At 43.2% G+C, this 15,724-nt stretch overlaps 1 protein-coding gene across 2 annotated transcripts in view; it reads right to left on the bottom strand.

Annotated features, from left to right (window-relative positions):
* Positions 1-549: 549 nt before the first annotated feature.
* KCNJ15 (potassium inwardly rectifying channel subfamily J member 15) overlaps positions 550-15,724 on the bottom strand; it is a 64,050-nt gene continuing 48,875 nt past the window's right edge. Inside the window, exons 2-3 of one of the 2 annotated variants that reach the window (XM_064279455.1) lie at positions 6,451-6,551; positions 550-2,779 (exon numbers count right to left, since the gene is read on the bottom strand). In XM_064279455.1, coding sequence (XP_064135525.1) covers positions 1,632-2,779; positions 6,451-6,535 — 1,233 coding nt within the window. In that variant the 5' untranslated portion in view covers positions 6,536-6,551 and the 3' untranslated portion in view covers positions 550-1,631. Of the gene's footprint in view, positions 2,780-6,450; positions 6,740-15,724 lie in introns of those variants that run through there. The other variant, XM_023559179.2, reaches the window with a different exon arrangement.

The raw sequence follows: 15,724 nt of genomic DNA, 5'->3' as shown, positions 1-15,724 counted from the left end.
ATCCCAGCCCATTTATTCTCTGCCCCCAAAATGAGGCCACCAGACTCTCAAATTCAGCTGGGGGCAAGGTGTTACCTCTGTAATACAGTCGGTTAAGAGGTATTTACATCCTGAGCATATTGTTTACATCTTATCAGATTATCAAAATTTTTTCATGCTTCGAGGAGTCATCTTGTTTATGAGTTTCTTGCTCTCAGCTCCTCTTCTTCTTCACTGCCCGACTGCAACCTTATAAACTTTACCATCTGAGCATCTGTCTTTTGTTGTTACACACATTCATTTTTCCTTTGTGTCAAATGTAATCAACAAGCCATGCATTTAGCATGACAGAGATAACCATTATTCTCAAGAGTAGTATTTTGCTCTTGGAATGTCAGTAAATAATTCTACACAGTTCCTTTGTGGACAAGGCATTTTAATAGGCAGTGAATGAAGAAGATAATATTGGCGCATAATAATGAACTGAAGAGGGAAGGTCAGCTCTGGAGGCCCCTTAGGACATGGCACCCACCGAGTCAGGCTTCCAAGTGGCTTCAGAAAGTGGCGTTGAAAATACTGTCCAGAGCGGAACTTCTTGTACTTCGATGTGCACGCGAATCACCTGAGGATCTTATTAAGACACAGACTCTGATTCGGTAGGTCTGGTTGGGGCTGAGGTTCTGTGTCTTTAACAAGCTCCCAGATGCTGCTGATGTTGCTGGTCTGTGAAGCACATTTAGAATAGAAAGGGGCTAGTACATTTCAGGATTCCCCGGGTGGCGCAGACGGTTAATGTACTCGGGTGCTAACCAAAAGGCTGGTGGCTTGAGTCCACCTAGGGGAAGAAAGGCCTAGCAATCTGTTTTGGGGAAAATCAGCCACTGGACAACTTATGGAGCACAGTTCTACTCTGAAATGCATGGGGTCACCATGAGTCATAATCCACTTGATGGCAACTGGGTTAGTTAGTACACGTCAATTAAGAAAAAAATTAGTATGAACAAAAACATAGCTCCATTTGTATTGTTTTCAGAATTATTAATTCCTGATTTGATCCACTTCACTTTGTACAATTCAGCCCACTGAAGAATAGTAAAAATTCAATTATTATTTTCTGTGCGTATGAGTCCCCTCTCCACCTTTTTTAAGCATTACCAAATGTACATTTTCTCTATTTAAAAATAGGTTCTAAAGCAATGGTATAAGTGAATACTGAACCACATTTCAACCTTTGGCCATAGTGTCTTTGATCTTGGGATTAAATAAAGACCTTATACTATAGCTAATGTTCTTGAGTAGGAATGTATTTCCTTTCAGTATTGGCTTTGCTTAAGGTCTGTCCATCCAGCAAGACATTATTTCAACTGCCCGACACCAAGTTTTTCTAAACGCAGCCCCATTATCAGAAATTTGAATTTTTGAGCATTCACTTTAAGCATTTAAGGAGCTCCCCCACCCCCCGCCCAAAAAGAAAAAAAAAACAAAACATGGAAAGGCTTTTTTTGGGCACCAGATCAAAGGACAAGATTGATTTCATACGTCTGTGCAGTTTTTTAGAGTGTGTTCACACATTGACATTTTTCCTTTGTGTTTGAAGGGAGTTCTGACTGGGAGAAAGCTCACAGAGTCAAACCAAGATGGCACCACTGAGATCAGACATTGCTCTGTTGTAGCAAAAGTGTCCTCAGTTCTCTTTCTCTCTGATCTTCCTGCCTGTACTTTTCCTCAAGTTTCTGCTTCTCTGAATCCGCACAGTAGAAGGTACAGTCTGGGCTCTTCCGGATCTGTTCGAACTGACTGAAATCAGCCACATATTTTCCATTTTTGGAGAGAGAAACGACAGGCACAAACTCAAAACCCCAGTAGATCTCCTCTGGGATGTACGATGTCCGGCTCTGGCAGACCGCACTGGTGGATTCTACGGTGGCATTGAGGAGAACCACCAGTTCAAACTCCTTCTCTTTCAGGTTTTGGGGTGTGAGGTCTCTCAGGGGGCTTGTCTCATCCAGCACATGGTAGAACGTCATGGGTAAAATGAGGAAGGGGCTCTCAGAGGAGGAGTCCACGTGGAACTTGACGGTGGCTTGGTTGAGAAGGATCCGCTCCCCCTCCTTGGTGACGTGCGTCTGCAGGAGCTTGCCAGAGAGCTGGCACTGGATCAGGAGACTCTTCCTCATGTTGGCCACCTGGATCACCAAGCAGAGCTTCCCATTCTGCTTGGTGATGACGGCACAGTGGCTGAACTTGATGGTCTCAGCTCGCTTTTTGGGTCTTGCAATTTTGGCCAGAAAGGTGCCGGTGATGAAAATCTCAATCAAGGTCGTGATGACCAGCTGAGCAACCAGCAGGAAAATGGCGTGCGGGCATTCCTCAGTGATGGAGCGGACTCCGTAGCCAATGGTTGTCTGAGACTCCAGGGAAAAGAGGAATGCCCCTGTTAAAGAGTCCACTTTCATGATGCAGGGAGTGTGATTGGAAGTGTGCACACTTGGCTCCAAGTCCCCGTGAATAAATGCAATGGCATAGTAGATCACCCCAAAGAGGAACCAGGTCATCACGAAAGTGGCTGCAAACAGAGTGAGTTTGTATCTCCACTTCATGTCGATAACAGTGGTCCACAAGTCCTGAAGATACAGCAGGTATATGCCATCCACTTTGTCGATTCTCACATTGCTGTGTCCACTTTTGGACATGACTCGGGGTCTGTTGGTCTTGAGTTCAGCTCCAGCAGCATGCTTCACCAGGGGAGCACTGGACATGTTAATGTGAATGGTGTCCATGGCCACGCTCTTGGGACCACCTAAGAAAAGGACAAACAAAGGCGTTTCATTAGGGTCCAATGTTGGTGAATGTCTAGAAAATAGCAATAGAATAGTCGGTGTGAAATAAGTATGAATATATATGTAGACCTTTAAGAAAAAGAAGAGACAGAAGTCACAGAATTCTGAATGTAAATGATTTGTGCTTGAGGTTGGCAATAGGGTGGAGTAAGGGAGTGTAGATGTTGGAGTCACTAGGAGGTGTGAGTGGTTAATATGCTCAGCTGCTAACTGAAAGGCTGGAGGTTTGAGGCACCTTGGAAGAAAGGCCTGGCAATCGTCTTTGAAAAATCATCCCTTAAAAACCCCGTGGAGCACAGTTCTACTCTGACACACATGTGGTCATCATGAGTTGATTCTGATACAACAGCGACTGGTAGATGTTGGAGAAAAGCAGACCAAGGTTTGAATGCTGATTGGCAATTTACTAGCTGGGGGACCCCGGGTGAGCTATTTAACCTCTATGTATCTCACCTTCTGTTCTGGATAGAATTATGTTTCCCAAAAATCTGTGTTGTAAATCCTAACCTCTATGCCTGTGGTTATAATCCCATTTGGGAATGGATTGTCTTTGTTATGTTAATGAAGAAGGATTAGGGCAGGGTGTATCTTGAGTCAATGTCATCTGAGATATAAAAAGAGATTAAACAAGTAAGCAGAGAAGAGAGAGAGATGGGATAAAATAGATGCCAAGACACGTGGAGATCTCCAAGGAACCAGGAAGCAGAAGCTGAAGAGACAAGGTTTTGGCCCCAGAGTTGACAGAGAGAAAAAGCCTTCCCCCTCTTGTGGGCACTCTGGATTTGGACTTCTAGCCCCCTGGACTGTGAGGGAATAAATTTCTGTTCGTTAAAGCCACCCATTTATGGTATTTTTGTTATAGTTTGCAGCACTAGGTAACTAAGACACCTCCCTGATCTATAAAATAGGAACAGAACCTACTTCTCCGGATTTCGTCATCACAAATGTAAATGAGATAAGGAATAGAAAGTGTCAGCAAAGCAGCAAAGTGCGTCAAAAACAATACTATGCTTCTTGCTGTGATAAGCTGCTCTCGTGCACGTAGCTTACCAAACCAAACCCAACCCGGTGCCGTCGAGTCAATTCCGACTCACAGCGACCCTATAGGACGGAGTAGAACTGCCCCATAGAGTTTCCAAAGAGCACCTGGCGGATTCAAACTGCCAATCCTTTGGTTAGCAGCCTTAGCACTTAACCACTATGCCACCAGGGTTTCCGCACATAGCTTAGAGTAGTATAAACTTGTACTTTTATTCATACACCTATCATGATTTCCCATTAGAGAAAATTAGAAAACAATTGAACTACACAGAAGGCCAGTACTGATACAACCCAAATCTACCTCCCATAATTCTTGATATAGCCATGGACAATATTAATACAAATTTTAAAAACTCAAATAATATAAATAAAATAAATTAAATCTATCAATTCACATGACCTCCTCTGTAATAGCAATTCCCTCCCCTCCCAAATCCAATGAATAATTTAGAATCCAGGACCTCTCCTAATTCTCCATGACATCAGAAAAAAACAAAACAAAACCAAAACAGTGATTTATCAAAAACAAATGGATAGTGAATCATTAAGGTTTATGGATGACTTTATCGATATACTAGTTATTCTTAGAAAACTGCTACCAGTGTATCATTTTAAACCCCAAACCAAACCGACTGCTGTCCAGTCAATTCCGGCTCATAGTGACCCTATAGGACAGAGTAGGACTGCCCCAGAGAGTTTCCAAGGAGTGCCTGGTGGATTCAAACTGCCAATCTTTTGGTTAGCAGCACTTAACCACTACGCCACCATGGTTTCCATATATCATTTTAGGTATGACAATTTAGGCACAACGATTCTGCCTTGCTTCCGTAGAGCTAAGTAGAGCCAACATGAGGAATTGATTTTAAAGAGCAAATGAAAAAGTAAATAAGTGAAAAATATCTACCACTGTCACGGAAAGACCTACCCAGAGAGGCGCTGACTCCCACGCTCAGCCTCAGGGAATGCTCTGCCTTGTGTTAACAGACAGGAACAACCTGGCTGTGGGCGACAAAGCATCTGAGAGTACCTGCCTGATGACTTAGCTGAATCGCTCTTACAGTCCTTAAAAAGATAATGCGAGTGATTACGGGGTAACTCTACCTGGTTGACATGTTTTTATTTTCCCACTTCGTTGGTATTTTAAGGATGAAAGCAATTCTCCCTTTAAAAAAAGGAACTGGTATCCAGTGGTCTGTGATTCATACAATCAACTTTTCTGTTAGAGCGGCATTATCCCTGTAGAAGTTTTGAAACTGACCCCCTGGGTAATCCCCTGTTGAGATACAAAGGAAACTGAAGCGGGAGACGTCAGGGACGAACACCTGTGCAGGATGCGGCGGACCAGCCGGGCATTTTCATTTTCCTGTTACATTATTCCAAGTGTGTCATTTACCAAATGCCCCCTTGAAATGATTTTTTTCCCCCTCTTGGAAAGGAAAGCCACTTTGTATTTTCGTTGCAAAGGGGGCCATAAGTTATTCAGGATTTCTTTGACTTGGAGAAGCCCAGTCCGCTTATGGTGGGGTCAATTTAGAAGAAAAATACAGGATATAATTGATGAACGTGGGCTTTATTATACCCTCAGCACACTTCTCAGTAGCCAAGAGGAAAGCGACTGTAATGCAAGTTTGGAAACAAAACACCGTACTGGCTAACGCACCAACAAGCTTGGAACACTGGCCCTGCCAAAGACAGATGTGGCTTAGGCGCAAGTAACTGCATGCCTTTTTAAAAAAATTTTTTAAAAGGAAACTTCTGGGGGAAGTGCATGCCATTCAATCCACTGAAATAAAAACAGAGGCTGGAGTTTTTGAGTCTGAGTGACATCCAAATGCCCTGTGGGCATAAGCAAAGCCCCAAGCTCAGCCTTCCACCAGGCTCTGGAAAACTTGGCCTTGTTTACATGAAGGCAGTGCCATGAAGCTCCTGTTTCAACCTCTCATTCAAAGGGGCAACGGGCCAGGCTGGGTCCTTTTCTCTCTCTGCCGAAAGCTCCTGGTGGTGTAGTGGTTAAAGTACTGGGCTGCTAACTGAAAGGCTGCTGGTTTGAACCTACCAGCCGCTCTGTGGGAGAAAGATGTGGCATTCTGCTTCTGTAAAGATTACACTTGGACACTCTGTCCTATGGGGTTGCTATGAGTCAGAATCAACTGGATGGCAACAGGGTTTTTTTTTTTTTTGTGGGGAGGGGTGCAGACGGCTAACGCACTTGGCTGCTAACCGAAAGGTTGGAGGTCTGAATCTAGCCAGAGGCACCTTGGAAGAAAAGCCTGGTGATCTACTGAAAAATCAGCCATTTGAAAACCCTATGGGGCACAGTTCTACTCTGACACACCTGGGCTTGCCATGAGTCAGAATCAACTCGAAGACAACTGGTTTTAACGGGTTAGCGTGGGGGTTGATGACAACAGTAGCACCTCCCCTTGGGATTTGGTGATTATACAGGAGGGAACGAGATGTAGGGCTTTTTGGTTCTTGGGTTCAATATCTCTCTGTGAAAAACAGAATAGCTGGTGACTCAAAGGTGCTGCTGGCCTTCTCCGTCCTCCCCTCCCTCTCAGTGCCCTATGCCCTCAGGGTCTTTTACTACCTGGTCCGGCACTCAGCAGGTCAGAAGGTGTCTTCCTTAAGGCAGGTGGAACGTCCTCGCTTCCCTTCACCCACCTGGCTACCATGGGGTTCCGCTACTGCCTGAAAGAAAGAGGGACACATGGTGTTTGTAACTGTTTAGCGAGAGCACCTCAATGAAGCTAGCCCTGAACCATCCCTCTGAGGGCTAAGATGGTGGCATTGACCTTCCAGTCTCTGGCAATCCAGCGTGGTGCACAGAATAAAGGCTCAAGAAATATTTTAACAATTAAACTGAACCCCCAACGAGAGTCCCCACTATAGCTTTCTGAGGAGCTCAATCGTAAGGCCGGCTGGGAAGGGTGGGTTACCCCGCCCCCATTGAGGCTCCCTGTGAGCAGACCAGCAAACAGGGAGGCAGGAAGGGGAAGTGCAGAGGAAGTAAACAGTGGCAACTGGAAGGGAAGAGTTCAGAATATTTTTACTGCCTGTGGAAATCCATTAATGTTGCGTCACAGAATGTCAGAGTTCAAAGGACTGTCAAAACTATCTCAATTGACACACATCTTTCAGAAGAGAAGGTCGAGTTGGGAGTGACTTGTCCTCATCACATAGCTGGTAGGTGGCAGGAAGAAAGAGATCCAAAGTCTTTGACAGCTAGTGTTCTTGTCAGCACACCACAAAATTCCCCCTGAAGCCTCAAAGGTGTAAGGCAAGCTGCGGTAAATTCAAGAGGTTCTTTTGCATCCTCCTTTTCTGAAATACTTCTCCTTAAGTTTTTTTTTTTTTTACACACACACACATTTTTATCTCCCTCTTGCCCACACGTAATATTGGTTTCCGAGGGTGGCTGTAACTACCATGCTTTGGGTGGCCTCTAGGAACAGAAATGTATCGTCTCTTAATTCTGGCCAGGAGTCCAAATTCAGCGTGTCAGCAGGGCCATGCTCCCCTTGGAGGCTCTACAAGAGGGTCCTTTCTTGTCTTTCGTGACTTGTGGCTGGCCCAGGCATTCCTTGGCTCTAGATCACATGGCAATCTCTGTCTCTCTGGGCTTGTTCTTCTCTTTTACAGAACGCCGCTCAGATGGGATTAGGACCCACCCTACTCTGGTATGACCTGTTTTTAACTGATAACATTTTTAAAGACTCTCTTTCCAAACATGGTCATGTTCACAGGTACTGGGGTTAGGGATTCAGCTTGTCTTTTGGGAGACACAATTCAATCTGTAACAACACTCTTCACACTTCTTTCTGATCCACCAATGATCTACAGTAACTACTCTTTACTAGATAAAGTGCTCCTGCTCATCAGCCCATATGGTCACCTGGAGACTGGATTCTCCCAGTGTGCTCCTAGGATATTTGCCCAGTGACTTCCCTGTCATTGCCCTACTCAGACCCATCAATCTTTCTCATGTGCTTTATTATTTGTGCTTCATTCTATGCTCTGAATTCATAGGATTTTATTCCTCAACAGCCTTCTTTCATGAAATTTATTGTTGACACACACACTTATATAATTTCACATACTGCCTTAGATTGTTTTTTTCCTTAGTGAGTCTACAACCCACCTAGCTTAACTTCTAAAATGTTAAGGAACAATAACAGTTTCCCAAAAGTTAAGGATGCGCAGAATGATAAAAGACTATTCTCTTCTAATTACACTATCCTACCACCATAAATGCAGCCTTGGTGGCACAGTGCTTAAGAACTCAGCTGCTAACCAAAAAGGTCGGCAGTTTGAATCCACCAGCCACTCCTTGGAAACCCTATGTGGGAGTTCTGTTCTGTCCTATAGGGTCACTGTGAGTAGGAATTGACTTGATGGCTGTAGGTTTGGTTTTTGGTTTAACCCCATAAATAAAAGTAGCCCTGGTAGTGCAATGGTTAAGCTCTCAGCTGCTAACTGAAAGGTCAGCAGTTTACATCCACCAGCAGCTCCGCAAAAGAGACCTGGTGATCTGCCTACGAAACCCTATGGGGGCAGTTCTAATCCGTCCTGTAGGATTGCTATGAGTTGGAATCAACTCAATGGCACACAACAACAACTCCATAAATAAAGCCATTAGTAGTTTTCTTTAGTCTCTGGAAATAGTATTTATTTCTCCAGTTTTCATTGTGTTGCCCCGACTTGTTGGTTGACATTGTAATCCTTAGAACGGAGATACTGATCTGAGGTACTTGTCACTATTGAAGAGAGAGGTCAATCTGGCCCTTTCCTACTTCAAGCCAATGAAAGGTATATACCATGAAGCATAAGAGTTTATGCTACATACCAAAAAAAAAAAAAAAAAAAAAACCCAGTGCCATAGAGTCGATTCCGAGTCATAGTGACCCTATAGGACAGAGTAGAACTGCCCCATACAGTTTCCAAGGAGCACCTGCCAGATTCAAACTGCTGACCCTTTAGCTAGCAGCCGTAGCACTTAACTGCTACGCCACCAGGGTTTCCTTTATGCTACATAGCATTTATTTTCTGGAGATAAAGGAGAGAAAACAAATCTATTTTTGAAACGTAACTGAACAAAAGGCACATTTAAGAAGTTATTTAACTATATGAAAAACTACAACTCCAGTGAAGGGAACAAAACAATGAGAATTGGGAAAATGGAAAGGGAGTTCCCACCACCATCCTTATGGAAGAAATAATTCTATCAAAGAAAAAAGCTTTTGCAAAAATGGTTGATCAAAGAAACCAACCACAGTGAACTGGGATCCACTGTTCTGTTGGAGAGAAGTCTACTCGTAAATGACCAGAAAGCTAGCGACCAGTTAGAAGAAATACATGCAAAAAGTAAGCAAGAATAGAGTCAGAAGTGGTCCAAAATGGGAATGATGCATACAGATAATAATAATAATAATAATGGCTGAGATAAATAACATAATGATGATGATGATGATGATGATGATGATGACAGTAACGAAGATGACAAATAGATAAAAATGCCAGGCACTGCTCTAAGAGCTTTCCATATGTGAACTCAATTAACCTTTGTCTTAGTCACCTAGTGCTGCCGTTAACAGAAGTACCACAAGTGAATGGCTTTAACAAAGAAAAATTTATTTCCTTGTGGTAAAGTAGGCTCAAAGTCCAAATTCAAGGCGTCAGCTTCAGGGAAAGGCTTTCTCTCGCTGTTGGCTCTGGAAGAAGGACCTTGTCCTCAATCTTCCCATGGTCAAGGAGCTTCTCAGGTGCAGGGACCCCGGGTCCAAAGGACGCACTCTGCTCCTGGTGCTGCTTTTTTAGTGGTATGAGGTCCCCAACTCTCTGTTTGCTTCCCCTTCCTTTTATCTCTTGAGAGATGAAAGGTGGTGCAGGCCAGACCCCAGGGAAAATCCCTTTACACTGGGCAGAGATGTGGCCTGAGCAAGAGTGTTACATCCCATCCGAATCCTTTTAACCATAGGCAGAGATTATGATTTATAACACATAGGAAAACCACAAAATGGAGGACAACCACACATGGCCTAACCAAGCTGATCAACCAAGTTGATACATATTTTGGGGGGACACCATTCAATCCATTACAACCTTCATACAAACCCTGTGAGTTAAATACCATCATTATCCCAAAGATGAGAAAACTGAGGCACAGAGATGTTAAAAGACTCCCCCAACTTCTCATCAGCTGGTAAGTGGCAGGAGTGCACCTACACAGGTGCCTATGCTCTTAGCTACCACAGCCAACTGAACCAAACCCCTTGCTGTTGAGTCGATTCTGACTCATAGCAACCATATAGGACAGAATTGAACTGTACCACAGAGTTTCCAAGGAGCAGCTGGTGGATTTGAACTGCCAGTCTTTTGATTAGCAGCCAAACTTTTAACCACTGTGCAACCAGGGCTCCATCTACCATGGCAGAGATGTCAAGCTTGAGCTGCATCAGAATCACCTGGGAGGCTCAGAGTTTCTGATTTAGTAGGTCTGGTGTCTTAGGCTAGGTTCTCTAGAGAAGCAAAACTGGTAAAGTGTATAAATACATATAGAGAGATATTTATATCAAGGAAACAGCTCACGCTATTGTAGAGGCTAGAACGTCCCAAGTCTGTGGATTGGGATAGAGGCCTCTCTCAATTCATGCAGCTGCTGAAGATGGAGGACTACATCGGCAGGTTGGAGAGCAGAGCTTCCACTCACAGGCTGTGAAGGTCAACGAATCCCAAGATCAGCAGGCAAGACCACTAGATTTCTCCCAACTCATGTAGATGCAGGTGCTGGTGAACCCGAGATCAGCAGGCTTGGGAGCAGGACTCTTGCTTGCAGGCTCTGAAGATTGACGAATCCCAAGATTGACAGGTAAGCTGCTAGCTCAAGTCACAATAACCGGAGGTCAGAGGGCGAGAGAGGGCTGCTGGATCCAGAACAAGCCAAAAGCCTTGGTAAGGTGAGCAGGAAAGAAGTAGGGGGCAGAGAGTGAAGAGATGAAGGCTGAGGTGGTGGTACCTGCTGATACCACTCGGCAGATTCCATCATGGAAGTGATCACATACCAGTGTTCAACAGGGAAGTGATCACAACATTATACAACTGCCAAGACACTGAGAATCATGGCCTAGCCAAGTTGGCACACAATCTTAACCATCACGTCTGGGGTGAAGACCAGGAATTTACATTTCTAACAGATTACCAGAGTTACAGATACTGCTGGTCCAGGAACACAATTTGTGAAGCGCTGCACTACGATATACAGATTGAATTCAGTCAACAGCTTGTCCCTCATTGTTAAAGATCCTTATCCCCTCACTGTCTCTTAGCATTCTAAACTAACGCCATTGCACGTAGGCAATGGATACACCTCTTTCTCAATTTTCAGGAATGTCTAACTTCTACCAAACTTGTAAATGAATACCAGCTACTCGGTGGCCCAAGGTTAAGTATCAACTTTTTCTAAAGCAGCAACATATGAAGAATCTAATAAAAGATTAAGTAAATCTAGTAAAAAAAAAAAAAAAAGCCAAAATTAAGTACAGAGAAATCTTTTATTCACACAGTAGATTCTCATCCATCACTTTTGTATGTGTGTATGTGTGATACCTCTTTTTTTCTAAGTCTCAACATGGTTTCCTCATGCTGCCTAGTGGATGCTTTGTTGGGGGAAAAATCAGTTTAAGAATGACTTTTTTCCTGCTTGGTACAAAACTGAGGCCTTCTGAAAACTTAGAACTCTACTTAAGAAGTTTTCGATTTGCCCTTTCTGGGGAAATCTTCGATCTTTGTGTGATGGTGGGCAAAGTATACGGACATGCCGAAAAAATGGTTACAGGGAGAAGGGGAAGGCAGCAGGCCCCCCCAAACCTGAAGTTTCTCAACCAGATCCCGAGTGACCTCATCCCACGTACCTTCAAAAGGGTGGCATGGGAGAATAAAATCCAGGTCAAAGCATAACCTTGGATTTCCAGACTCAAATTAAAATTTTGAGGATTTTGATTTAAACTCTGGCAAGAGATAACTTCCTATTTGTAAGAAAAATTGCTTAAAAAGTTTTCTTGGATGTCAAATATTTCTGACCAAAAAGAATTTTTAATGATTTCTTTGTTTATGAATCAGAAATACCTGGAATAAATTTCCATTTAAGTATATACAGATTTAAATGTTCAAACCAAACCAAACCAAACCCATGGCTGTTGAGTCGATTCCAACTCATAGCGACCCCTATAGGACAGAGTAGAACTGTCCCCATAGGGTTTCCAAGGCTGTAAATCTTTACAGAAGCAAACTGCCACCTCTTGCTCCCATAGAGCGGCTGGTGGGTTCAGAGCATCAACATTTTGGTTAGCAGCTGAGCGCTTTATCTACTTTGCCACCAAGTCTTCTCAGTTTAAATATTAAGTAGGAGAAAACGCTTGATAAGAACGTACATGAAATTCACTGAACTCAGAAGGTTTAAAAAATAATTGAAAATAAAACTGGTCAGACTTAGCTACCCTTTCTTTGGGTCCTGTGACTGGCTACACCAATGCACGAGGCTTTGGCTTTGTGCCATGTTCCTCCCTCCTCTTCACAGCAGCGTAGTATTTGCCTCAATGGCTGGTATAACTGTTCTGAATCCCTTTCCTGACTTCTTCAATGCCAGTCAAGGACACAGATGACTTTGTCTAGGTGGCCTCCAAAATGGCCATGATCATCTACAAAGAACAAGGTGGCCAAAGCTGACTTTCAGCAGATTCCAAAGGCACTCCTAGTCCATTTGTTTTTTGTTTGCTGGGGAAAAGATTTTTCTGCCAATCCATCCGTTTTTCCTCTTAGGCCATTAAGAACTGAGAATGGCTAAAAGGAATGCCAGCTTCTTGGAGGTTGCAGAATTGGTCATTTTTCTCCATGAGCATCATAAGAATTTCAGGAGACATATAAGTTGAAATTACAGCACATTTGCAACCTAGTTTCCTCTCTTTCAAAGTCTTTGGGTGGTGCAAATGGTCAATGTGCTTGGCTGCTAACCAAAGGTTGCAGGTTCAACTCTATCCAGAGGTGCTTCAGAAAAAGGCCTGGTGGTCTACTCCTGAAAAATCAGCCATTGAAAACCCTATGGAGCACGGTTCTGCTCTGATATACATGAGACCATCATGAGCCAATATGGACTCTATGAGAACTAGTAACTGGTTTCTGTCCCTCAATGACTTATGTTTTGAAGATATAAACTTGGAACTTAGTAGTAGAACCAGGGTAATTGTTGGCTGTCGTGATAGGTTGTATGCTGCTTCCAGGTATTTGGCACACCTCTCTCTTGGGCCCATCCGTTAGGGACCGTTCCCTGGCCTGGCCCTATACTGGGCCTCTACTCCTTGGCATCAGATGCGACCATGTGACTAGATTTAGCCAATGGACTGTAAGCAGTGGTGACTCATTCCACACCTGAACAGTAGAAGACTCATCCATCACACCATTTTGCTACCGTTCTTGCCCTCACCTCAGATTGGGGCTGTTCCTTGTTCTGGGGCACGGAAGGAAGGAAACATTTGGTGCCAAACCACAGCTGAACCACACCTACAGCTGAGCTCTTGCTACCGTAAGCCACTGAATTCTGGGAGTTGTTTGTTATTGAAGCAAAACCTAGTGTAACCCTGACAACAGAAATGTCCTTACTACGTGTGTTTGTATCTTAGGATTACACCCACTCCTCACTTACTGACATGGTTAGATTCCAAAGACTAGGTCATTATGTGAAAATCAGTGTTACTCAAAAACGCGGGATGACCACATCAGATTACAAAATGGAAGATGACTACATCATTACATAACTGCCAAAGTACATCATTATATAAGGGCCAAATTACATCATTACTGCCAAACCACCGGGAATCATGGCCCAGCCAAGCTGACACATAACTTTAACCATTAGAGCCAGCGTTACTCTTGCGTCACCCCTCGGTGTTCATTACTGCCAGATGTACATCGTTAATGTGCAAAATAATCAGGTAGCAGATTTTTTACTATTGTCATAAATGTGAAATGTTGGATAGCCAGATAGTAAGTGAGGAGTAGGAGTATATGCCTGACTTACAAGGTAGTGCACTTAAAGGAAAGACAACGTGAAATCCTGAAATATCCCAATGTAAACTCCGAATGTTGGTCTATGACTAAACACCAAATAGAGAAGGAAACTCAAACCTAACAAGAATCTAACAGAAAGAATATTTGTCTGATTTCTAAGGACAACATAGAAAAGGTGAATATTTCTTCCCATTAAATTACTTCGACCCCCATGTGTCTGTCAGTTTGTCATACTGTGGGGGCTTGTGTGTTGCTGTGATACTGGAAGCTATGCCACCAGTATTCAGATACCAGCAGGGTCACCCATGGCAGACAGTTTTCAGATGAGCTTCCAGGCTAAGACAGACTAGGAAGAAAGGCCCGGCAGTCTACTTCTGAAAAGAATTAGCTAGTGAAAACCTTGTGAATAGCAGCAAAACATTGTCTGATATAGTGCCGGAAATTGAGCCCCCCATGAAAGAAGGCACTCAAAAGACAATTGGAGAAGAGTTGCCTCCTCAAAGTAGAGTCTACCTTAATGATGTGGATGGAGTCAAGCTTTCAGGACCTTCATTTGCTGATATGGCACGACTCAAAATGAGAAGAAGCAGCTGCAAACATCCATTAATAATTGGAACCTAGTTGTCTGATGTATGAATCTAAGAAAATTGGAAATTGTCAAAAATGAAATGGAACACATAAAAATCAACATCCTGGGCATTAGTGAGCTGAAATGGACTGGTATGGGCCATTTTGAATCAGACAATCATATGGTCTACTATGTTGGGAATGACAAATTGAGGAGGAATGTTGTTGCATTTATCATCAAAAAGAATATTTCAAGATCAGTCCTGAAGTACAACACCGTCCATATGCCTACAAGGAAGACCAGTTAATACAAGTATTATTCAGATTTACACGCCAACCACTAAGGCCAAAGATGAAGAAGATTTTTACCAGCTTCTGCAGTCTGAAATTGATCCAGCATGCAATCAGGATGCATTGATAATTATTGGCGATTGGAATGTGAAATTTGGAAACAAAGAAGAAGGATCCATAGCTAGAAAATATGGCCTTGGTGTAAGAAATGATGCCAGAGATCACATGATTGAATCCTGAAAGACCAATGACTTCTTCATTGCAAACATCTTTTTTCACCGACATAAATGGTGACTATACATGGACCTCTCCAGATGGAATACATAGATATCAAATTGACTACATCTGTGGAAAGAGACGATGGAAAGCTCAGTATCATCAGTCAGAACAAGGCCAGGGGCTGACTGTGGAACACAGCAACAATTGCTCATAAGCAAGTTCAAGCTGAAACTGAAGAAAATTAGAACAAGTCCATGAGAGTGAAAGTATACCTTGAATATATCCCACTTGAATTTAGAGACCATCTCAAGAATAGATTTAACACGTTGAACACTAAGGACCAAAGACCAGACGAGTTGTGGAATGGTATCAAGGACATCATACATGAAGAAAGCAAGAGATCATTAAAAAGACAGGAAAGAAAGAAAAGACCAAAATGGATGTCAGAAGAAACTCTGAAACTTGCTCTTGGACATCGAGCAGCTAGAGCAAAAGGAAGAAATGATGAAGTAAAAGAGCTGAACAGAAGGTTTCAAAGGGCAGCTTGAGAAGACAATGTAAAGTATTATAATGACATGTGCAAAAAGCTGGAGATAGAAAACCAAAAGGGAAGAACACGCTCAGCGTTTCTCAAGCTGAAAGAACTGAGGAAAAAATTCAAGCCTAGAGTTGCAATACTGAAGGATCTATGGGGAAAATATTAAGCGACTCAGGAAGCATCAAAA

Source organism: Loxodonta africana, chromosome 2 (genome assembly GCF_030014295.1).
Source record: "Loxodonta africana isolate mLoxAfr1 chromosome 2, mLoxAfr1.hap2, whole genome shotgun sequence".
Classification (NCBI taxonomy): Eukaryota; Metazoa; Chordata; class Mammalia; order Proboscidea; family Elephantidae; genus Loxodonta; species Loxodonta africana.
This window is presented reverse-complemented; position numbering and strand designations above follow the sequence as displayed.